We start from the raw sequence: 23,640 nt of genomic DNA on the forward strand, positions 1-23,640 counted from the left end.
GTTTAAAGGACCATGTGCATTGTTTGAAGTGAAATACTCATGCAGTTGTAGGATTGGAGGCTTCAGCAGTGCCTATTAGTTTGGGACTTGAACTCAACCTCCTGATTCTCCAAACCAACCTTGTGTCGATTCGTTCTCTGAGTCCAGTCTCGAGTGAACCTAACACCTCCGTAGGCACAGAAGCTAAAGGCTGGGAGGAGGAGAAGACCTTGTTAAACCTCTGCCCCTACCTGCAGTGTAGATGCAGCTGGATCATGAACAGACTCTTTCAATCTGGATCTGAATACGAGCACAGCTCCCGAAGGCAGTATGAACACCTAACTACCTAGAAAATGGTATCTGATGTGTCAGCAAAATCAAGTGAAATCTACAGAGTGAACACCATGAAACTCTGAGTGGCTCAAACTGATGACTATGCAGTCACATTACTATAATGATTTTCCCTTTTTTTTAACTATATTTAGTTTATCTCATGAATAGGCAAGATAGCATCCTTTGGTATGTTGAATGTTGCAAGTTAGATTATAAAGTCTTCAAGGCAAACACACAGGCTTTATGTCTGCCTGAGAAAGTATCCAATTCCAGAAGAATTTGCAGGAAAATCAACCAGGTAAATGTGTCATTTTTCAGGTGCACGTAAATGTTTTGTTCTGTCAGAACTGCCGGAAAATTGAAGCTGGTTGTTGGGGCTCAAATGTAGCTCAGGAGATCTGGTTTCAGGTCCTAACACTTCCTTCAAGACTTGATATGTTTCCTCTCGTGTAATTTACTCTTCTCTTTTCGTCACTGTTTATGCAATCTGTTATATTACCGTTTTCTTTTCCCGTAAGAAGGCTATGTAAAACTGAACAATATTCACACGTCCTTTGCTTTCTTCCCATTCTCCATCTCAGCAGACCCCTAGGACCCCCTTCTCTGACCTACCTGATGATGAGAAGATCTTTAATGGCGGAGATGGCATGTGGCAGAACCAGAGCCAGGATCAAGCCTTACTCTCAGAAATCACCGAAGAGGATCTGGAGGCCATCCGTCAGCGGGAAGAGGCCATTCAGCAGATTGAGGTCAGTAACCTTCTCCCGTCACGGGCTTGTGAGCTGGAAGTGCAGATTCCTTGTGTTGTGCATTGCTCAACATGATGAAGGAAATGCTGATTTACATGGCTGCCTGTACAACAGCACTGAACATGGGAGAGATTATCAGGTGTTTCTAAAAATGGAAGTCAGTGGCAGGAGGAAGAATTAGAAATCCATATGACCTGTAATGAAAATGACAAGAATTAATTAATATTCAAGGGCTAATTTTTTTTTTTTCTGTAGGTCTTCCATAACAGAGTCTGTAGTGAGGTAGTTTAATTGAGCATGGTTCTGCAGCAAAACAACTTTCTTGGTGCATGCAAACTTGAAACTGGAATTTGTCACAGACAGAAAATATTCAGCTTTACCAATAGAGAGAATAATAGGTAGACGAAAGGAAATAACTTGTTAACTTTTTCAAATAATGCAATATTTCTGTTTTGTCAAAGTATTTGGATGTTCTTGATGTAGTTAAAAGAAGATATACTATTTTTATTCCCTTTTTTAGAAGTGCTATAAATAAAATATGAAAAAAAAGGAACAAAAAGAGGTCTGAATAAGTTAAACATCCCACATTTTTCTTTTTATACTTCTCTTTTTATGCTTTTGGGAAACGCTTGTTACTCAAATTTAAGCAATACATGAGTAAAACCAGGACATTTTAAATCTTTCTAATTTGTATGCTTTTACAGTCCTAAACTCAAGATGAACCAAAAAAAGAGGGTTTCAGAATAATCAGAACATTTAATTAAGGACTATACTTTGTCCTTTAATTGGATTGAGCTAATTTTATCAGAATAGATTTTGGTTGCGGTATAGCAGGAATTGTGATTGAGGGGACAAATATTCCTGCTGTAGACTGGTGTTTTGAGGCTTCGACCTCTGTTTGCAAACAGTGAGAGAGCTACATATGATTCAACACTGTAAGTAAGAAATTTTGACAGTTTTACAGGAGTGGGTCGAGGTTAGGGTATGTCTAATTTCTGTTATAGCTTGCTGAATAGAGATGATTGAGTTTTGTGGATTTGGGTGCATTACTAGGGGTGAAATCATTAAAGAATATGCTCACACTGAGTATCCTTGGGTGTGAATTGTCCTTGCATACTTGAGGAATCTCTTTGCATCCACCAGGACAAACTCTAGGGAATTGTGTTGCAAGAAAATGCATGTTTTGGGATGTCCCTGCACTTTGATGTTCAAGAAGGATGGATGCAAAGGTATTTCTGAAATGGTGTTGTGGACGCTAAAGGATATTGTTGTGATCCTTTTGTTTGAAATATAGTCACTACCTTTTTCTTTCCATCTTTAAGTTGTCCCCTGTCCTCCCCAGAAAAAAAAAAAACACATTTAGTGTTTGCCCGTTAGGCAGTGGAGAGTGACAAAGCCAGCCTCAAGCACACCAACTTTGGAAAATCAAGAGATGCAGTCATGTTTCCTTAGAGAGATCCTTATTTTGCTGGTTAAATCCCGTTTCTGTGCCACAAGCTGATATCTCTGCATGGGGTTGCACTGGACCACGTGGCCATGGCGGGGTACTTCGGGCGAGTTAAGTGAATCCAGTCCCAGTCCTACATAACTTCTAAATAAATGCAACACTCATGTATTGAGCAGGTTGCGTATCTATTGATTTGGTAGATCATGTATACCTTTCTGCCTAACATGAATTTATCTCTGGATAACTTATTCAACTTATGCAGTTAATAACTCATTCAATTTAAGCTGTTAATGTTGTTCAGCCTTTTGCTTCCTAAGAATGTGTGCACTTTCTTTTCCCCTGTTTTTTCCCTATCTCCATCATAACTGCATTCATTTTGCTGTGCTATCCAAGATCCATATTCATCCTGTAAGGAGGTCTGCATTCCACATGCATTCTTTCAAATGTAGCTTAAACATTTCTCCTCAGGAGGAAAACATTTAGGACCAATAGTATTTTATTTAACATCTCTCTTGAAAGAAATATAATGAAAATGAAATGGATTTTTGGCCTGCGTCGTACCTCTCCCCAGCTGTATTTGAATAAGCAGATGGTGCTTTTAAATCATTTTCACTGGGTTTTGTTTTTCTGTTTGTTGACCCACACAAATATATTTCTTGTGAAAGGACTTATCTTGCACGTTAAAACTTCCCTGATTTCGTTAGAAGTTGTGGCTATACAGAGAAGGGACTCACTGAGCTCAGTCACCCTTACAACTTTTTTGCAACTTGGTAAGTAACCAAGAAGGATAAAAGGAAATGTTATTCCTGTCAAACACAGCTAATAAACTAAATTTATTGCCAAATTGATGTATAGCATTTGTTCTCCTTTGCTCTTTAGCGACCAGAATGAAGAACAGAGCTGTGCAAAACATATCTTGTGCAAGTAGATTGGTCTTGCTGGGATTTTTACTTTTCTGCATATCTAGCACCAGAAACACGTAGACCGTAAGCAGCACAGAAGAGATCATAGAGCATTGCTATATCATATCTTCTGGGCCACACTGATTAGCACACGACTTTGGAGAAGCTCATGGTGCTGGTACCAGTAATAGGCCTTTTTTAAAGAGACATTGAATTTGCCCTTTTTGCAAGAACAGATATAAAACCTTTTTCATTGCTAAAGAAATGAGGAAATAAATTCTCTTCCCGTCTTGTGTCCTGAAAAACAGATATAAAATTGTGCCCATAATAGACATCTTCTTAATGTTCCAATGACTCTTTCCCACCTGTGTGTTTTCCACATCTCCAGAATCTCTTCAGAGGTTCAGGTTAATGGGACATTGTTCTCTGTCATGAACATCCCTTGAGGCACTTTTCAGTGTTCACAGTTTCCACCTAGAAAGAGAACAGCCATGTCAAAAGTTCAGCTGGCTGTTCATTTTATTTAAATGTGCTTCTTTTGCTATTGCTTGCAGATTAAAAATAGAGGAGTCTGCAAGGGAGATGTCTTGCCAAAACCTTACATTTTGGATAAAGATCTTTATTGCTTGGAAATGTCAAAATCTGGTAGCAGCCTTGACACAAGTGTTATTTCTTAAAGTATTGCTTTGAACTGTTATATAAAACCTATTTTAACTTGAACTGTATTGGCAGTGAATAATAGATGCCATAACAACTTTATATATAGTACTGTAAAATGTGTCATCAGAAATACATGAGCTGAACTGTAATGTGCATTGTCAGTGCTCAGTGCTGGCACAAGCTCTGTCATAGCAAATATATATAATTTAGTGTCCCAGGCCTTTCATTGGCACCTGTGGTCATGTGAAAAATGGAAGGAGATAAAATCTGAGAAGAAATGGATAACCATTGAATGGAGAACTTCAGAATTTCATCTGATGACTGGAAAGACCTATAAAAAAAGTTGCTAAATGCCATATTGATTCAGAAAGCCTCCAGTGATCCTCCCCATGCAGACAGCTTCTCCAGAGGTGATGAGATGAACCCCTCCCAGACCCCACCACCATTTCCTTGGAATCACCACCAGATCATCCCACCTCCTCCACAACCCTCTTTCCTTTCTCCCGTCCCACTCCCATGCTTCCCGGGCTGCTAACACAGCCGTGGGCATTCTCCTACCATGAAGAGTGGGGAACAGCCAAGACAGAAGTATACCAGGGAAAGGGCAGAGTTGGAGAGCAGGGCTTGCTGCTGGTATTGGGAATGGTTGTCCCTGAAATGGCAAGGTTCCCTTCATCTATCCTGACTTCCCTACACCCCTTTTTCTCTCCGTCCCCCCAGGAGGAGCAGCAGCAATAAGAGCTCAGTCCATGGAGGTAGGCAGCTGCCCATTTTGTCAGCTACCAAACCTGACACTACCAGGACTAACCACATCACCTCTCAGCCCTGAAAACCAGTAGATGCCAGTCAGTTTATACAGATAATTGCAGTTACCAAATTACTGAGCAGTCAGGAAGTCGGTCATTCAGATCAAATGAGTACAAGGTAAGTCTAGCTGAAACACAGTTTAATGATTAATCGCTACTGGGTGCACAGACGTTGCAAACTGGAGACCATCAGCTGCAGATGGCTGTGCAGCCATGGAGAGTTCCCCAGTTGAAGGGTGCTAGGAAAGCATTTGGAGAAATTAGTTTGTGTCAACTCTGCCATCAACTTCTTATGTACCCTGGGCACTAATTGTACTTATCTTAAGTCACTTGCCTATAAAACGAGTGTCCTGGTTTCAGCTGGGATAGAGTTAAATTTCTTCCTAGTGCTTTGTTTTGGATTTGGTATGAGAAGAATGTTGATAACACACTGATGTTTTCAGTTGTTACTAAATTTCCTGTCAAGGACAGCTTCCATGCCCTACCAAGCAGAGGCTGGGAGGAGGTAGCATAGCCGGGACAGCTGGCCCAGCTGTCCAATGGGGTATTCCATACCATGTGACGTCATGCTCAGTATACGAATGGTAGACGTAACCCAGGAAGTAGCGATTGCTACTTGGTTATTGATCAGCACAGGTGGTGAGCAATTGCATTGTGCATCACTCATTTTGTATATTCTATTTTTTTTCCCTTTTTTGTTCTATTAAACTGTCTTTATTTCAACCCATGAGTTTTTCTCACTCTTACCTTTCCGATTCTCTCCCCGTCCCACTGTGTGTGGGGGGGACTGAGCGAGCGGCTGTGTGGTGTTTGGCCGCCTGCCAGGTTAAACCATGACATAAGGCTGAAAACTTCATCTTACATCTCAGAAGGAATTGGGAGAATAAGTTGTTTAGCATGTTCCCTCCTCATTTCAGTCAGAAGACACAGTAAAAAGCAAGAAGGATCCCCCCCTGCTCCCTGGGGTATTTCCACAGGTTTCCATTTCTTTCTTTTTGTATTTATGCAGAACTCAGGCATTATCTTGGCTGATGTGAGAAGGTGGACAGTTTTCTCCAGTAATATATGGTTATCAGAGCATGAGAACCAATGCTGTCTGGTGGTGCTTTGTTAACTTTTGGCAAGTGAGTATATGGTGAGAATACCTCCGTCCAGTTTCTAATCATCAGGTGAGGATATCCTGAAGAAAGCAAAACACATCAACAGAGCTTCATTTTAGTTGATGCTTCTCTTGGCAAAAGAGAAGGGGAGTTGGATAGGGTGCGGCAACAGGTGCGAGGGAAATGCTTTTATTTTTAGGAAAGGTTGTTCCCTCTGGGTCGGTGTTGAGAAATGTTGATGTTCATTCCCTATCTGTTTTGAAGAGAAGTGATAGATGCCAGCCTCCACGCCTGTCAGTCAAGCATTTGTAAGCAGACAGAAAATGAAATACAATAAAAATAAAACAAAAAAAGCCCCACAGAGTCTGTCAGAGTGTGTTTGTTAGTTCAAACATGTTCCTTGTTCACTCATTACTACGTATCATTTCTTGCTGAGGGGTATTTTCAGTAAAATCTCTCACTGACACTAGCAGTTTAGAAGGTTTAATGCAAGCTATTTTATATCTTTCATCAGCTTCAATAGTCCAGGGTTTTGACTTATGAGGGCTCTGCTTGCCTCTTCACAGAGACTTTTCGACTCAGTGTAATGTATAAATAACACAATATCATGACAAGTACCGTAAGTGAAAGATCTGGTGCTGCGTGAGTGTCAAACAGCTCTCTTTTCATGGCAGCGTGGTGGAGCCTAATTATCATGAGCGGCAGAGCTGCCTGCGAGGTTGGCATGGCCATCCCTGGCACTCGGTATTGAGTTGTTCCCTAAAGAATCCGCTCGAGTATTTTGGCCAGTCTAATTTAAAATGACCCGAGCTGTAGGACTGCCACCATTTATTTTGGGAGACTATTTCACGGTCCAGCAGGCTTCAGTGTTGATGAAATGCTTCCCTCTGTTCTTGCTAAAGATCCCTTTCTCATTCTCAGCTCTTTATACCTAGTGAAACTCTACTGGACCCTGCAAATAATTCTTCTTCCCCTTTGGCTTTTAAACTCCTCAAATGCTAACAGTTATCCTCCTCTTCACAAGTCAGTCTCCCTTGCTTTTCAGTCACTTCAGTGCTCTATTCTCAATTATTTTCTATTTGTTAGTTCCTTTCTCCTACAGCAGCAGACCGTATAGCCTTTAAACTAAAGTTGCCAGGGGAGGGGAACCTCAATCCATCCCACTCCCACCAGTTTGATGCCAGGGCCAGCAATAGATGCCGAGAGCCTGGATAAGGATCACAGGTCAGCGGGAGAGCGCCTGAAGAGCAGCACAAAGGAACCCCAGCCAGTAAGACAGCTTCATCGGGGGCCCAACTTAAATGCCTCTATGCAAACGCACATAGCATGGGGAACAAACAAGAGGAGTTAGACACGTGCGCACGCCTGCAGGGCTACGATCTTATTGGCATCACGGAGACGTGGTGGGATGGCTCCTAGGACTGGAGTGTTGGGATGGAGGGATACAGGCTCTTTAGGAAGGACAGGCAGGGGAGACGAGGAGGGGAAGTCATCCTCCATGTCAATGACCAGCTGGAGTGCAAGGAGCTCTGCCTGGGGATGGATGAGGAGTTGACCGAGAGCTTATGGGTCAGGATTAAAGGGAGGGCAGGGACAGGTGACATTACAGTGGGGGTCTGCTACAGGCCACCTGACCAGGAAGACTGAGCGGATGAGGCCCTCTATACACAGATAGCAGCCTCACGTTCACAAGCCCTGGTCCTCATAGGGGACTTCAACCATTCCGGTATCTGGTGGAGGGACAACACGGCAGAGCATAAGCAGTCGGGGAGGTTCCGGGAATGTGTTGGTGATAACTTCCTTCTGCAAGTGGTACAGGACAACAAGGAGAGGTGCTATGCGGGACCTTGTTCTCACCAACAGGCAGGGGCTGGTGTGGAATGTGAAGCTCAAGGGCAGCCTTGGCTGCAGTGACCATAAATGATGGAGTTCAAGATCCTTAGGGGACCAAGGAGGGCGCACAGCAAGCTCACTACCCTGGACTTCAGGAAAGCAGACTTTGGCCTCTTCAGGGATCTGCTTGGTAGAGTACCATGGGAGCATCCCAACAAAGAGGTAATTGGGCAAAAACGCCAGGAGGCCTGCATGGATGAACAAGGAGCTCCTGGACACACTCAAACACAAAAAGGAAGCCTACAGAAGGTGGAAGCAAGGACAGGTAGCCTGGGAGAAATACAGAGAAATTGTCTGAGCAGCCAAGGATCAGGTTAGGAAAGCTAAAGCCCTGATGGAATTAAATCGGCCAGGGACGTCAAGGGCAACAAGAAAAGCTTCTGTAGGTACATCGGTGATAAAAGGAAGACCAGGGAAAATGTGGGCCCTCTCCGGAATGAAACATGAGACCTGGTTACCCGGGATATAGAGAAGGCTGAGGGACTCAATGACTTTTTTGACTCGGTCTTCACCGGCAAGTGCTAGAGCCTCACTGTCCAAGCCGCAGAAGGCAAAGGCGGGGACTGGGAGAATGAAGAGTTGCCCACGGTAGGAGAAGACTAGGTTCAAGACCATCTAAGGAACGTGAATCGTAGAATCATAGAATCATACAGGTTGGAAAAGACCTCTAAGATCATCGTGTCCAACCGTCAACCCAACACACCATGCCCACTACACCATGTCCCTAAGGGCCTCATCTACACATCTTTTAAATACTTCCAGGGATAGTGACTCCACCACTTCCCTGGGCAGCCTGTTCCAAGGCCTGATCACTCTTTCAGTAAAGAAATTTCTCCTAATGTCCAAATTGTGAAGGTGCACAATTCCATGGGACCTGATGAGATCCATCCACAGGTCCTGAAGGAACTGGCGGATGAAGTTGCTAAGCCACTATGCATCGTATTTGAGAAGTCGTGGCAGTCCGGTGAAGTTCCCACTGACTGGAAAAGGGGAAACATAACCCCCTTTTTTAAAAAGGGAAAAAAAGGAAGACCTGGGGAACTACAGGCCAGTCAGTCTCACCTCTGTGCCTGGGAAGATCATGGAACAGATCCTCCTGGAAGCTATGCTAAGGCACATGGAGGACAGGGAAGTGATTCGAGACACCCAGCATGGCTTCACCAAGGGCAAGTTCTGCCTGACCAACCTAGTGGCCTTCTATGATGGAGTGACTACATCAGTGGACATGGGAAGGGCTACCGATGTCATCTATGTGGACCTCTGTAAGGCCTTTGACATGGTCCCCCACAACATTCTTCTCTCTAAACTGGAGAGGTATGGATTTGATGTGTGGACTGTCCCATGGGTGAGGAATTGGTTGGGTAGATGCATCCAGAAGGTAGTGGTCAATGGCTCAATATCCAGATGGAGATTGGTGATGAGTGGTGTCCCACAGGGGTCCGTATTGGGACCAGTACTGTTTAATATCTTCATCGATGACATAGACACTGGGATCGAGTGCACCCTCAGCAAGTTTGCAGATGACACCAAGCTGAGTGGTGCGGTTGACACGCCTGAGGGACGGGATGCCATCCAGAGGGACCTGGACAAGCTCGAGAAGTGGGCCCGTGGGAACCTCATGAGGTTCAACAAGGTCAAGCGCAGGGTCCTGCACCTGGGTCAGGGCAACCCCCGGTATCAATACAGGCTGGGGGATGAAGGGATTGAGAGCAGCCCTGTGGAGAAGGACTTGGGAGGACTGGTGGATGAAAAGCTGGATATGAGCCGACAATGTGCTCTCGCAGCCCAGAAGGCCAACTGTATCCTGGGCTGCATCAAAAGCAGGGTGGCCAGCAGGTCGAGGAAGGTGATTCTGCCCCTTTGTTCTGCTCTGGTGAGACCCCATGTGCAGTACTGCGTCCTGCTCTGGAGCCCTCAGCACAAGAAAGACATGGACCTGTTGGAGCGGGTCCAGAGGAGGCCACAAAAATGATCAGAGGGATGGAACGCCTCTGCTATGAAGAAAGGCTGAGAGAGTTGGAGTTATTCAGCCTGGAGAAGAGAAGGCTTTGGAGAGACCTTATTGCAGCCTCTCAGTACTTAAAGGGGGCTTATAAGAAAGGTGGGGACAGACTTTTTAGTAGGGGAAATGGTTTTAAACTAAAAGAGGGTAGATTTAGACTAGGTATAAGGAAGAAATGTTTTACGCTGAGGGTGGTGAAACACTGGCACAGGTTGCCCAGAGAGGTGGTAGATGCCCCATCCCTGGGTACATTCAAGGTCAGGTTGGATGGGGCTCTGAGCAACCTGATCTAGTTGAAGATGTCCCTGCCCACGGCAGGGGGGTTGGACTAGATCCAACCTTTAAAGGTCCCTTCCAACCCAAACTATTCTATGATTCTATGATATAGGATCTTGGTGTTGTACCAAAGCTGAACAGAAGAAATGTGTAAAAAGCCCCACGGATCCAATTCAGAGGTTATAAGTGCTGATGGAAGATTTCTACATCATTTCTACACTCGTAAATTAAACAGTACCAAGGACACTAGAACTGACTCATTACACTTCTAAATTGTTAAAGCATATCCTGGCACACTTTTGACCCAGATCAGCCAGTGCTTGCCCAAATATTGGCACAGTCTGAGAGTTAACGTGTTCTCCATTAGCAGTTTTGATGCAGCCACCCTGTTCAGAGGGTAAGGGGACTTAATGAAATGGATGCAATGAAGTGTATACCTGCAGTTTCAGTGCCTGAGAACAGGCATCTTCTATGTCCTTGTACAGCTGCAGCCCTATTGATTTGATGATTTGATCACAAAAATTTCCTTTAGTCTTCACTAACATTTAGGGAAGAAGAGGAGTGAGGTGAATTAAGGGTAAATTCTGTGCAAGCCTGAGGGCAAAATAAGGGATATGTGAAAACAACAGCTGGCCTCTTTGAAAATGTGGAGAAGCCTTAGCAAGTATTGAGAACAAAAAGCAGTCTATCCCAGCAGACTCATGCGGTGACTGTTTTCATTGCATATTGATTTGCACATGCCTCCCCTCTCTGTCCCCTTGTGGCCTCCACAACTTATGCATTGCTCCAAACTGCAATTACTTGCCTTCATGTCAAAACCCTTCATAGGCAATCTCCACATCCTTAACATGTTGCCTTCAAACTGCCACTGTCGTGCCAGTCAGCACTGAAAATTTTTATTAATTGGAGTTTCAGAGACTCTGCCCTGAATGGGCCAGTGCTGTTTTGGTGTTTTCAGTGTCATTTTGACTCATTCCGTTTCACTCCAGATGATGCTTTTTCAAGCATCGTCATTAAACATGTGCTAGTTAACTTCCAGACTTCTTTGCGGAGCAAGTCTGCTTAAGGGGTGTCTATTGAAATGTTTTGGCTTCTATGAGAAAGGCAGTTTTAGAATCACAGAATAGAATCATAGAATCATTTAGGTAGGAAAAGACCCTTAAGATCATTGAGTCCAACCATTAACCTAACACTACCAAATCCACCACGAAACCATGTCCTTAAGCGTCTTTTAAATACCTCCAGGGATGGTGACTCAACCACTTCCCTGGGCAGCCTGTTCCAGTGCTTGATGACCTTGTTGGTGAATAAATTTTTCCTAATGTCCAATCTAAACCTCACCTGGCACTACTTGAGGCCATTTACTCTCATCCTATCACTTGTTACTTGGGAGAAGAGACCAACACCCACCTCCCTACAACCTCCTTTCAGATAATAGAGCACGATGAGGTCTCCCCTCAGCCTCCTCTTCTCCAGTCTAAACAACCCCAGGTCCCTCAGCCGCTCCTCATCAGACTTGTGCTCCAGGCCCTTCACCAGCTTCGTTGCCCTTCTCTGGACATGCTCCAGCACTCAATGTCCTTCTTGTAGTGAGGGGCCCAAAACTGAACACAGGATTCGAGGTGCGGCCTCTCCAGTGCCGAGTACAGGGGCACGATCACCTCCCTACTCCTGCTGGCCACACTAGTTCTGATAGAGGCCAGGATGCCGTTGGCCTTCTTGGCCACCTGGGCACGCTGCCAGCTCATATTTTTGTGGGAATTGTGCAGTTGTGCTCACATATTGTGTTCTAGTTCACTTCTGAGAGCACTCTCAGAGCTCATAAATTAAATTCATGCGGGATGAAAGTCCATTAAAAGATGTACTACAAGCGTCCACTTCATGGATTTTGACCAATAATAGACATTCTGTCTATAGGAACAGGCTGGAGCTAGTGTGAAATAAAACTTCATGGATACTTTGGATATTGGGTCCCTGGCACCAGCTGTTTTTCTCTGTACATCTGCGCCCGCTGCTTTGCAATACTTGCCAGTGCAGGTACAGACTTCGTTCTTTCCAGAGCAGCTGAGAGATAATCTGCTTCTCAGTCTTCTCCAGAAAGCCAGTGTGATTACCTATTACCTTAAGTTTGGCTTTCTCCATCCAGAACAATTCCCAATGCTGCTTGAAAGTGCCATATACTTTTTTATCACGTCCTAGAGCCCAGAACATCATCATGCTAGGGGAATTTCACCTTCATGCTAGAAGAAAATTGCTCCAACAAGCTGTGACACAAGTCTCTCACGATACCTACCACCTTCCATAGAGAAAACAAATATAAGATTACATTTCAGCGCTAAAGGGACATCACATGGGATCCAGAGGAGACGCAAGGGAATTGCTCTGCAATGTCAGCATAGCTAGTTAGTCCTGCTAGCCTCGCATAGTATGGTGTTCAACCAATCCACACCAAACGGCTGAGGAGTCAGGATCCTTTCCCCACTGCAGTCCACAGAGTATGACAACTCAGTAACAACCTGGAGAACGGTATAGATGGCAGTTACATGCTAAAATAGCAAACGCAAAAATCACATGCCCCCACAGAGAATTCTTGCTGTCTTCCCTTCTCTTTCCATCTCCACTATTTATTAAATGCTACTGTTAGAATGTATTGGTATACATCCATCGGGCCCATAAACCCAATACATCCAGACACAGAGGCAAGAGATGAAGTACCACCAAGTAATACATTGTGAAAATTCTCTCATCATCTCCTTCCTGCTCACACATCATTTTTACTAAGACTACTTGCAAAAGCTCAAACTTTTTCTTATCAGCTGGCTAAAACTGTATTTCTTCCTCTCCTCACGGAAATGATTAGAGCTTGTATATTTTTGCAATCAGTATTTCATCAGGGATATGTGTACAACCTAGGATCTCACTTTGCAAGACAGAGAGGATTCAGAAATACATAACATTTCTTTTGTTCTTCTTTGTCCTAGACATTTCTTATGTCTCAGGTGTAATCTTATGACAATACTGTGTGTAGTGAAGTGCTTTTAACTAAATTGGAGAGGTTTCCACTGTTCTGCTAGAGATAATTTTCCTCTTCTGACTTAGATTCCCAGTGCCTTATCCAAAGACTGTTAGTGTCAGAGAGTCTTGCCCAAACCTTTCTTATGGTCTCTTCCTTTCAGTGAGTTTGCATAAAGAAGCTAGTAATGAAAGCCTTGATTCAGCAAATCACTTATGTATGTCTTAAGAGCTTTGCTGAATAGGGATGGACTTTAGCACCTACTAAAAGTGAAGTATTTCCTCTGCAGAAGGAGAAAATAGTGCTGACACACACATTATTTGCTAATAATCCGAATTTTAGGCAGACACATCTGCATATATATCTCCACAGAAATTGAGCTGAGTTAAAGACTCGTATATGGCCTGTCAATGTACATTGATAAGGTAGAAAGCTGGAGAAAGATCTCTAGTGCTTGTGATGAAATAGTGTTTATCTTCTGCAAATCCTCTCGCTTAAGTGTTAATATTTCCTTTGTTAAAAGGATGTGTTACTTTCCTCCTCCATTTACTGCACTTTTGCCTATTTTTTTGTTGCCGGATGATGACTGTCTCAATAAAGGTAATATCTTGCTCCTATTTCTGTTCGCACAGACAGTACAAACATCATATGCCTCATCGATACTGCTATTTTTGTGGATGTGATTTGCTGCCCCGAAGGGGAATTACCACTCTCACCTATTACTTAGGTTAGAGCAGCTCACTCTCTAGTTCTCTGGTGCTAATTAATAACAATATAGATCAATAGCCCATCAACCAGCCAAGATCCCCGAGCAGTGCTCTCAAGAGCCATTACTGCAGATTTGACTTCTTGCCTTCCTGGATTGAGTGTCATGCTTTCTTTTTTATTTCTTTTTGGTAGGCAAATCAAAATTTTCCCCAATCCAGACGGAGAGAATAACAACAGGTTAGTTTTATGCTATGAATAGATAAAAGCCCATGTAGCAAAGCCCTGGAGCATCCCATCGAGACCCTACTTGTTGGAGAGGGAGTCAGCCCTCCCTGAACAGCTCCGGAGAGAGGAGGGTGAACCAAGTGTATTGAAAAGACCCTACAGAGATAACAAGGGAAGAGATCACTGAGAAGGTGATTGAAATTCACATTTCACAGCAAGACCAGTTCATGTTCCCTCCTATTTACCCAAAGGTGTCTGGTTCTTTATAAATTAGCCTCGACAGTAATATTCTCCCATATCCTCGCAGAAATTAGACTGAAAATCACAATGTTAACAGTATTAAGAATGGATGTAAAATTTTACAGGCTGATGCCAAAGACAGTATTAGTTTATGCTCTCTGCAGTATGCAGGTGCATCTTTTTCAGGTATTCTTTAATACTTTCAATAGCTCCTTTATAAAAGAGGATGTTATAGAACTGTATTTCCCCACCACCCTGTTCACCATCTCTCTACCTAGTGTGTCTTCTCTGGTTGTCATTTCCTTCCCTGCACTGAAGTCTCTTGTTCCCCTTTGTATTGAGACTACCAGACAGCACACTTGATGCAGAAAGACTGTTAAGACTCACCTAGGTGTTATGGAGAAATGCAAATTTTAATGTAAACATTTTAATGTTTTTTTTTTCCAATGCAAATTTTTAACTAGACCCCTGAGCAACCTGGTCTGACCTCATAGTTGGTCCTGCTGTGAGCGAGAGGCTAGACTAGGGCTCTCCTGTGGCCCCTTCAAACCTGAATTATCCTGTGATCCTGTGATCCCATTATGTCTCCATCTTCTCTGACTGCACCACTGAGGGCTACCAAAAGTTCGTGTGTTAATCTTGCTTCAATCTAAAGCTAAGACATCTTTATTTCCCTGCCTGTGTGAGGTCCCAAGTCATTCTCATTCCCCCTCCTCTTCCATATTGCTACCACAGGCAGGGGTTCATGCTTTTCTTCCTCTTTCACACCACATTTTTCATTTATTTGGGAGAATAGTTAAGATATTAGGATGTCATCATCCTTTTCTCCATCAGGTGGATGGGTAGAAGTCAGCAAAGGCTGGCGTGCAGGACAGTGTCCATGCCTATGTCTGCATCTCCCTGGAATAGTAGTCCTCTGAGGTGGCTCTGTGTCCAGTGGGTCCGTGTCCCATCAATGGGGTTACTCTGTGGACATCCCGTGGACAATGTGTCCATATGCTCTGGCTGGTCCTGAGTCTGCACTGACATGTTTGCTATGAGTGTGAATAACAATGCTGATCTTATGAGTAACCGTTGGAGCTGCCTTTTGCTGGTCGTGCAAGTAAAGCTGTCTGGTCTATAGACCGTTAAAGAAATATCTGAAATTGTAGCTGTGGAGAGAAATTGGCGGGTGCCCCATGGTGGCATTCACCTGACCAGATGCAGATATCTTAAGAGTAGGCATTTCTGCATAAACTGTTGCTTAGGGTTGTTTATAGTCAAGGGAGGGAAATAGGGATTAGGGGTGAATAGAAATAGGGTTAGATTAGGGTCTGGGAATGTCCTGAATGCAAGACCAGAAGTTGGGTTTTTCTAAGCTGATGTGGATTTCTGTGTACTTTCAAAGGACACTGAAACACTCTGCAACATTGTCCTTCTTTCCTAAAATGTTGTGTGTATTGTTTCCATTTTTGCCCCTTTTGTGACATCTTAGTTGCAGAGGACTCTGCGCCTTTTGTGCAACTTTCTCCCCCATGCTCCTGCAAGCATCTCTTGTGAGTCCTTCGCAGACCAGCATGAACTTGCTCTATCTGTGCCCTCGGCTGACACATTCCTATTCCCAAATCACATTCCCATACATCAAGCTCACTAGAAGTCCTGTACCCATTAGCAGCATGAGCCCTTACTTACTAAGGGGAGAGATTAACCAAGATTCAGCAGACTGCTAGTGTGGTGCTATCATTATTGAGCTTGCTGGATTAGCCCAAATAGATGCATCCTTTCTGAGCACTTCTTTAAGCACTTTTTTTCCTGAGCACTATTCCTTTTTGAGGAATAGATCCCAACAGAGTATGTTGGAATCATTGCTTTCCTACCATGTTTATTAATTCATTAGTCAAGTGAGAAAAGAAGCAAAGAATGGATAGCATAAAAGTTGCCTGAGAAGCCTGAATAAGTCAAGGCCCCACAAAAATGTTTCTAGTGCTCAGTAGGGTGTTGCTAGTCTCATAAAACTTGTAGAAGCACATGGTTTAGCCTGAAATGTTAAACCTCAAACACCAAAACACAATAGCTTTTAAATATTCCTTCCCTTCCTGGAAATGTAGTAAACATACAAGTACCTGGCCTGATGCAGTGTCCTCCCTTCTGTATTTCCAATACATATTGGAAGTTCATTGTGAGTGAAGGGGGGGACTATTTTGATGCAGAGAGTTTAAGCACTTACAACCAGAGTCATATTTTCAGAAGAATTCAGATCTGTCTTCTCCAGCAGCAAGTGGAATGTAGATGTGGTGGGGTCAACCATGTAGTGAAAGTTTAGTTGCTTTATTTAGGAAGGGATCTGGAAACTAATGCTTAAAAATATCCATTTGCTCATGTAGGCATCAAACCCCACATTTTTTGAAAATGTGACCTCTTGCTGATATAAAGAACAAAGTTGAATTATCTTCTAATTTAAGAGTGAGGGATCGCTGTTGAAGGATGGGAGATGGAAGGACTTTGGGTCAAAGATCAAAACATATCCAACCAGTTTTTTGTAATGTTACTCCCAACATCTTCTACTGAGCTGTCAGGGACTAAAAGGACTTTTCTGGATCACCATAAACATTCTTGTGAATGTCTAAAACTTCCTTCTTTTCATGTACCTGTAGCAGGCAGTAAGATCTGCTTACCTTTAACTCTGCCTTTGGTGATTTTTGGAGCAAAAGTTCCTGAGTCCCATCTTTGCTTGTCAGTTCTTGCCCACGCAATACACAAGAGATCAAAGTTGTTGCAGATTTCTTACCGTGCTCCTATCCCCATTTCACAGCTGGGGAAACTGAGACATTATGGATTGTTTCTCTGCCAGTGGAGCTCCATAGAAATGTAAATGCCTTGTCTAAGACCCGGGAAAGAGTCAGTATCAGTGCCAGGATTAAAATGCTGCTTGTTCTTTACTTCCGCACTGAATTCCCTTCAGAGTGTGCTGCGCTGAGAGATCCAAATACAAGATCTGGCATATTTGGCTTTTAATTTTTCTCCCCTTCTTTGAATTGCTACGCAGATGGAACGTGCTCCTCTTCACAAAACACACTGTCATCTATCCAGCTTGGACGAAGCTCAAGGAAAATGCTAATCATCATTTGTAACTGAAGGCAGATCTCCCCTACAGAGGGAGCTTGCTGTGCTCTGAAGTTTCACCCATGGTATCATGACTTTATCAAGAGAAGCTAAACAGCAGCCCCTCTCTCCAAGAGCACATAGCGGATTGCACTGTCAAAGAGAGAGATAAGTTCTTGCCCTCTGAAAAATCTTGAGATATAAAGATGAGGGTGCAGGAGGGAGGGCAGGGAGGAAAAGAGCTGCTCCGATGCTTGTACGCATAAAACACACCTGGGGGAGAACTTACAGGAGCGTTGGCTATGTCAGACAACGTGCTGTTAAGCTTTTAAAAGATGAGTAATCTGCTGAGTGCCATGGGATTGACAGACAGATGTCCATGGGGAATGCAGGTTCAGCGCTCAGAGCTGAGTGCTGGAGACTTTGATTAGCATATGCTGATTTTATGAATGATGGTTTGCTGCTGGGTGCATTCACAAAAGGGGTCTATGTTCAAAGCACTCGTATGTACAGGGGCATTTTGCTTCTCGGCAGCCACCTTTCTCCCCTGGAGATGATGGGAGCCCAGGTATCTGTCAATGAGGAGGAGGAACAACTTTAAATCTCTTACAGCGCTGTGAGCTCTTGCACTCTCTTTAGGAGAAAGACTGCTATTTTCTCATGTAAGAAAAAACTCATCTTAATGTGCGAGACAAGTTTTTGAGGAAAGCAGTTACTGTCTCTTTGCCTGGCTGGTTTTAGGAATTGGCCATAAATTCAGAGGTTTTGAGGAATTATGAATCTTTTCAGCTTCTCTGTCCTCTGTGCTGACCAGGTTTCTGGTGAACCAAAGTGTCTTCGGAAAGCTTCAATTTGTCAGGCATGAAATTAATTTGGTGACTTGGTCTCAGCCAAGAAATTGGCTGTACCCAATCATTGCAGCAGAATGGGGGTTGCACGAAGTAACCCATTGCCCAAAACACAGATAACAGCTGCTCCTGCAGTCTCTATCCCTGTTGTTTTCAGGGGTTTGGGTCTTTCTCGATGAAACTCAGATGAGAGCAGAAGTGCCTCTTTATTCTTGTTCTTCTTGGCGTGCGGTGAGGGCAGTGGGGAGTGACATTGAAGGGAGGGTGAGAGACTAGTAAGGAGGAAAAGTGAAGGATGTTTAGATCTGCAGTGATTCAGCAGAATGTCATATTTAGTCTCATTTCGACAGTCCCTATAAACTTACTGCCATGCAAATTTCAGCTCTTCAGCCTGATTCGATTAGCAGGTGCTGCCAGCAGCCAGGACCCAAAAGTCACTCCATTAGCATTGGTCCCTATATTTGGCTTTATCCTTTAAAATAGCCCTAAAGATGAACTCTCTGGAGCATTTTGGTTGTCACAGGAGGCATTTCTCTCCTTCTTCTTTGTTCCTTGCTAATTCAGATGAACAATGAAAAGGGGGGGGAGAAATTAAGAGCAACCCCTGTGACTTCTCTGCCTCTCTGATTTCAGTTCATGCCTATAAATATGAGTCTCAGTGTTGTGATGCAGGGACTTTTGGGATTAGGTCCTCCCACCCTGGCTGTACCTGGAGGAAATAAAAGGAAATCTTGCACCGTTGCACGTTGGTGCCGATTGCTTAAGAGGGAGTCATCTCCTACTGAGGTCTGACAGGGATAAGCTGTGTTCCTTCAGTTGTTTCCTCTGTTGTTCTTTCTATTTGATATCACTGTGAAGGGTTAAGGAAGGTGAGACTTCAGGTGTTGCCATTAGAAAGTCAAATTGCAAAAATAAAGCATTAAAAATAAATGCCACAGCGGAATTGCTGAGCCAGTGAATAAAGAGCTTTAAATGCAAACAGGGAATTAGCCGTGCATTTCTCTACCAGTCACCTGTCTCCCTATCTAAGGATTAAGGACTCTGTGTCTTTCAGTCTTGAGTCTTCCCATTTAACTCCAGGTGCTGCTGAGCATCACAACTTTTTACAACTCGCCTATTAAGATTTAGAGGAACTTCCTTCCTTTTATGTGGACCACAGTAGAAAGGTTATCACTTTTTCCTGGGAAAGAGACCCAATGAGGGTCTCTCATAAATCAATGGTTTTTAAGTATAGGTAGTCTTCCCCCAAACATGCTATAGGAACTTGGTGAGTGAGCTAATTTGCTTATAGGATAGATACTCTGTTATTGGAAATTGGTATAGATCAACTGACTTCAATGCTGATTTCTACGAGCTGTAAATGGTGTCTCATTTTGAATGACTTTCAAACACCTCCAAAGAAAACTGTGAACAGCATTTCTTTCATGCACAGCTTTCCTCTCCCCTGGGTGCTTTTGGAGAAGCACAAGGTATTTTACAACCACACTCAAATAGATCCCGCCATGCTAGAGCTTCTTTCAACATTTTTCTCTCCTTGTCCCTCCCGCAAGGTACAATGTTATCCCCTTATATCACGGTGCAGTGGTATCGTGGTTTGATCTGGTAGGCAGCCAAACACCACGCAGCCGCTTGCACACTCCCCCGACACACAGTGGGGCAGGGAAAGAATCAGAAGGGTAAAAGTGAGAAAAACTTGTGGGTTGAGGTAAAGACAGTTTAATGGAACAGAAAAGGAAGGGAAAATAATGATGATGATGATGATGATGATGATGATGATAATAATAATAATAAAATATACAAAGTGAGTGATGCACAATGCAATTGCTCACCACCTGCGCTGACCGATAACCAAGTAGCGATCGCTACTTCCTGGATCACGCCTACCATTCATATACTGAGCATGATGTCACATGGTATGGAATATCCCGTTGGCCAGCTGGGCCAGCTGTCCCAGCTATGCTCTCTCCCAGCCTCTCATGCACTTGGTAGAGCATGGGATCTGTCCTTGACTAGCAGGGTACTCAGCAACAACTGAAAACATCAGTGTGTTATCAACATTCTCCTCATAATAAATCCAAAACACAGCACTAGGAAGAAATTTAACTCTATTCCAGCCGAAACGAGGACAAGCGGTCCTTCCCTGCGGTCCCAGTCCCATGTCTGTGACGCTGGTACGTTACCCCTTTGCTGGGGGGAGAAGAGCTGTCAGATGGAGCATCTTTCTGGCTCCTTCCTGCTGTGTGCTGCTGGGGCTGGGAAGACCTCATGGGATCACAGTCCATGCTGCGGGCAGAGGGCAGCCCAGAAGGATTTGGGATCTGGAAGCTGTGCAACACAGAGGAGGTCTGGGCCAGGCTGAGGGGCAAGATGGACATCTCCAATGTCACGGTACCATCATCACCTCCTAATTGGGGACAGTACCATATCACGCATTTTTATGGTTGTGATGTCCCCAGGGCACCACTGCATCCCCATGAGACGCATGCAGTTGTTATACCATGGTGAACAGTCTTGACTTCAAATCTAGGTCTGTCTGAGCTTTCTTTTCTTTTCTCCATCCCTCCATTCCCCCTGAAACAGCGATATTAATTAATTTTGCAGCACTCTGCGTGGGCGTGGTGAGGTTTGGGTTAAACACTATTCTATTAATACCTCTCGCTAATCTTTTTCTCCTGATGCCTGTGGAGTTAGAGCATCTATTGTTGTGTGTCGTCAAAAGACTGCCACAATAGCTTTGGAAGAGCTGTGAGAAGCCAGTGCTTTGTTTCACAGGTGGGTTTTCTCCGTGGGTGTTAGGACGGCATGGCGTTGTGGCAGGTTGAGTCAAGGGGGTGCCTGAGCAGATGGCTTTGTACTGCAGGCTCTCTGATGCTTGGTGACCTTCAAACAAGGTGAGGCAGGACCCCGTCCTCCGAGATCCGGGGGCACGAGTGCCACTGAAGTGCCACCTGCCTCTGCCACATTGTTCCCATCTACAACAAAGGTGTTAGCACTCACTGACCATATTGCATTAGCACAGAGATAAATTAGTCCTTTCCTTCTAAGTGAGGCTGGAGCTGGTAAGTGGTGCCAGACTGGCAACCTTGTGTTATTTATTGCCCGGTTCATTGTGCTTCCTAATATCTTGTTTGCTATTTTGGAAGACATCAATGCATTAAGCAGCGGTTTTCCTCAGGCTGCTTGAGTCTGTCTGCTGAACTCGCGTGCCAAATGTAGAGTCATGTGAGCTGTACGAGCCATTTTAATTTTCCCCTCTTACACTTGCATTCGTCAGTGTTGAACATCATTCACTGTCATATTATTGAAAGTGCTTAGGTCTCTCTGATGTTTGTAACAGCCATTTCCAGTCTTGGCAAGCCTGCCTACAGAAGTACGGTCTGTTTCTGCCCTGTGCTTTGCCCCCAGTGGTTGACTTGTACAGCTTTTTTGTACCAGGTCTGTGTTATTCATTATTCCATCTTTTCTAGACACTGTCCCCCCACTGCCCTACACACTGGGCATTGCACTCTGGGTGCAATCTGGCTTTACCATCCAGCTGGCCTGTCCCACAAGGTTCATGCTGAGCTGCCCAAATTCAGTCTTGTGGGACCTGGCCACCTCAGGGTATTTCGAGACCTGGTTATGATTAGCCAGGTCCTCCCAGGGTCTGGAGACACCCTGCTTCTCACTAGACAGCCAGTTACTGACTCAGCTCCGTGTTTTGTTTTTCTTGGCAGATTTTTCCATCCTCCAGTCTCAAGACTTGCCTTTTTTTGGTGGAGGGCTCAGGGTAGTCAGTGGCTCGACCCGTAACCCATGTAGTGCTATGTATGCTTGGATAGCTATGCCTACTCCACCTATGTACCCTCCAGATGAGACTGTTCAAGTGGTGCTGGGTTTGTTGATAGTTCAGATTCCTGCCCCAGGGGGGCTTACCAAAGGTTACAGTCTTCTGCAGCTGAATAGAGCTTTCATGTTAACGTGGAACTTGCAGGATCATCGTGATGACAGATTGAGATTTTTTGGTCTTGTTTTTTAAGATTTCTCTTTTTTCCCCCCTCCACCACTGATTGCCCTTCCTGGAGCACTAATAAATATATTTAACAACATGGCTTCCAGAAAAATGCCTGGAGGCAGCTGACTGTTAAACTTTTGTCATGATGAAAATTGACCTACTTTTAGGTTTGGGTTGATTTTTTCTTTTTCCTTCTTCTTTCTCCTGACCTGCTTTTGCACTTGACATTGTTTTGTACCTGACTCCGTGGTAGTTACCTTCTGTTGTCACCTCGGGAGTGACAACATCACAAACTTTTTGTCATGGTTTAACCCCAGCCGGCAACTAAGCCCCACACAGCCGCTCGCTCACTCCCCCCTGGTGGGATGGGAGAGAGAATCAGAAGGGTAAAAATGAGAAAACTCATGCATTGAGATAAAGACAGTTTAATAGGGAAAGCAAAAGCTGCGCACGCAAGCAAAGACAAACAAGGAATTCATTCACCCCTTCCCACCGGCAGGAAGGTGTTCAGCCATCTCCAGGAAAGCAGGGCTCCATCACACGTAATGGTGACTTGGGAAGACAAACGCCATCATGCCGAACGTCCCCCCCTTCCTTCTTCTTCCCCCAGCTTTATATGCTGAGCATGACGTCATATGGTATGGAATATCCCTTTGGTCAGTTGGGGTCAGCTGTCCCAGCTGTGTCCCCTCCCAACTCCTTGTGCACCCCCAACCTCCTCACTGGTGGGGTGGGGTGAGGAGCAGAAAAGGCCTTGACTGTGTGTAAGCCCTGCTCAGCAGGAACGAAAACATCCCTGTGTTATCAACCCTGTTTCCAGCACAAATCCAAAACACAGCCCCATACGAGCCACTGTGAAGAAAATTAACTCTACCCCAGCTAAAACCAGCACACCTTTACAATCTGAAAAACAATTAAAACAACTGTTTTACAGTTTCTTTTTCATTTCCACTGAGCTATTGACTCATTTAACGAATCGCAAGGGATATGTGAGCTGTGATTTTCCTTTCAAGGACCAGGCTATCACAGCCTTGCATGTGTTTTGTTGTTTTGTTCTGTTTTAGCCATTTTACCATGATGTGTAAGGTTTTATTACTCTATTCATCATTCAAACAACCAAGACTTTTTGTAAAGCTCAGTTGTTTGTAACTTGCAATCTGCAACAGGGGTTGTTCTTAAATAGAGATTAGATGTTCCTGTTAGCAAGTCAGCTGTTGGATACTTCAGGTCATTGGGACTTCTTGTCACCCAGAGCAAGGTACCTCTTCCCTAGCTGTAGGTTTCTAGGATGTAGATGTCCCGGCCTGACTTTAAGGTCTCAAAATAATCTATGAGAAGACACTTTTAGGACATAGTTCATCCAATGTGATTTTAGACATCTGTT

The 23,640-nt window shown here is 44.1% G+C and overlaps 1 protein-coding gene across 6 annotated transcripts in view; it reads left to right on the top strand.

The window, feature by feature from the left end:
* TSNARE1 (t-SNARE domain containing 1) overlaps positions 1-23,640 on the top strand; it is a 554,353-nt gene that overhangs the window by 320,826 nt on the left and 209,887 nt on the right. For 5 of the 6 annotated variants that reach the window (XM_075141068.1, XM_075141069.1, XM_075141070.1 and 2 more), the window contains one exon: positions 894-1,061. In XM_075141068.1, coding sequence (XP_074997169.1) covers positions 894-1,061 — 168 coding nt within the window. The remainder of the gene's footprint in view (positions 1-893; positions 1,062-23,640) is intronic. The other variant, XM_075141073.1, reaches the window with a different exon arrangement.

The sequence above is a fragment of the Calonectris borealis genome, chromosome 2 (genome assembly GCF_964195595.1).
Source record: "Calonectris borealis chromosome 2, bCalBor7.hap1.2, whole genome shotgun sequence".
In the NCBI taxonomy this organism is placed as follows: domain Eukaryota; kingdom Metazoa; phylum Chordata; class Aves; order Procellariiformes; family Procellariidae; genus Calonectris; species Calonectris borealis.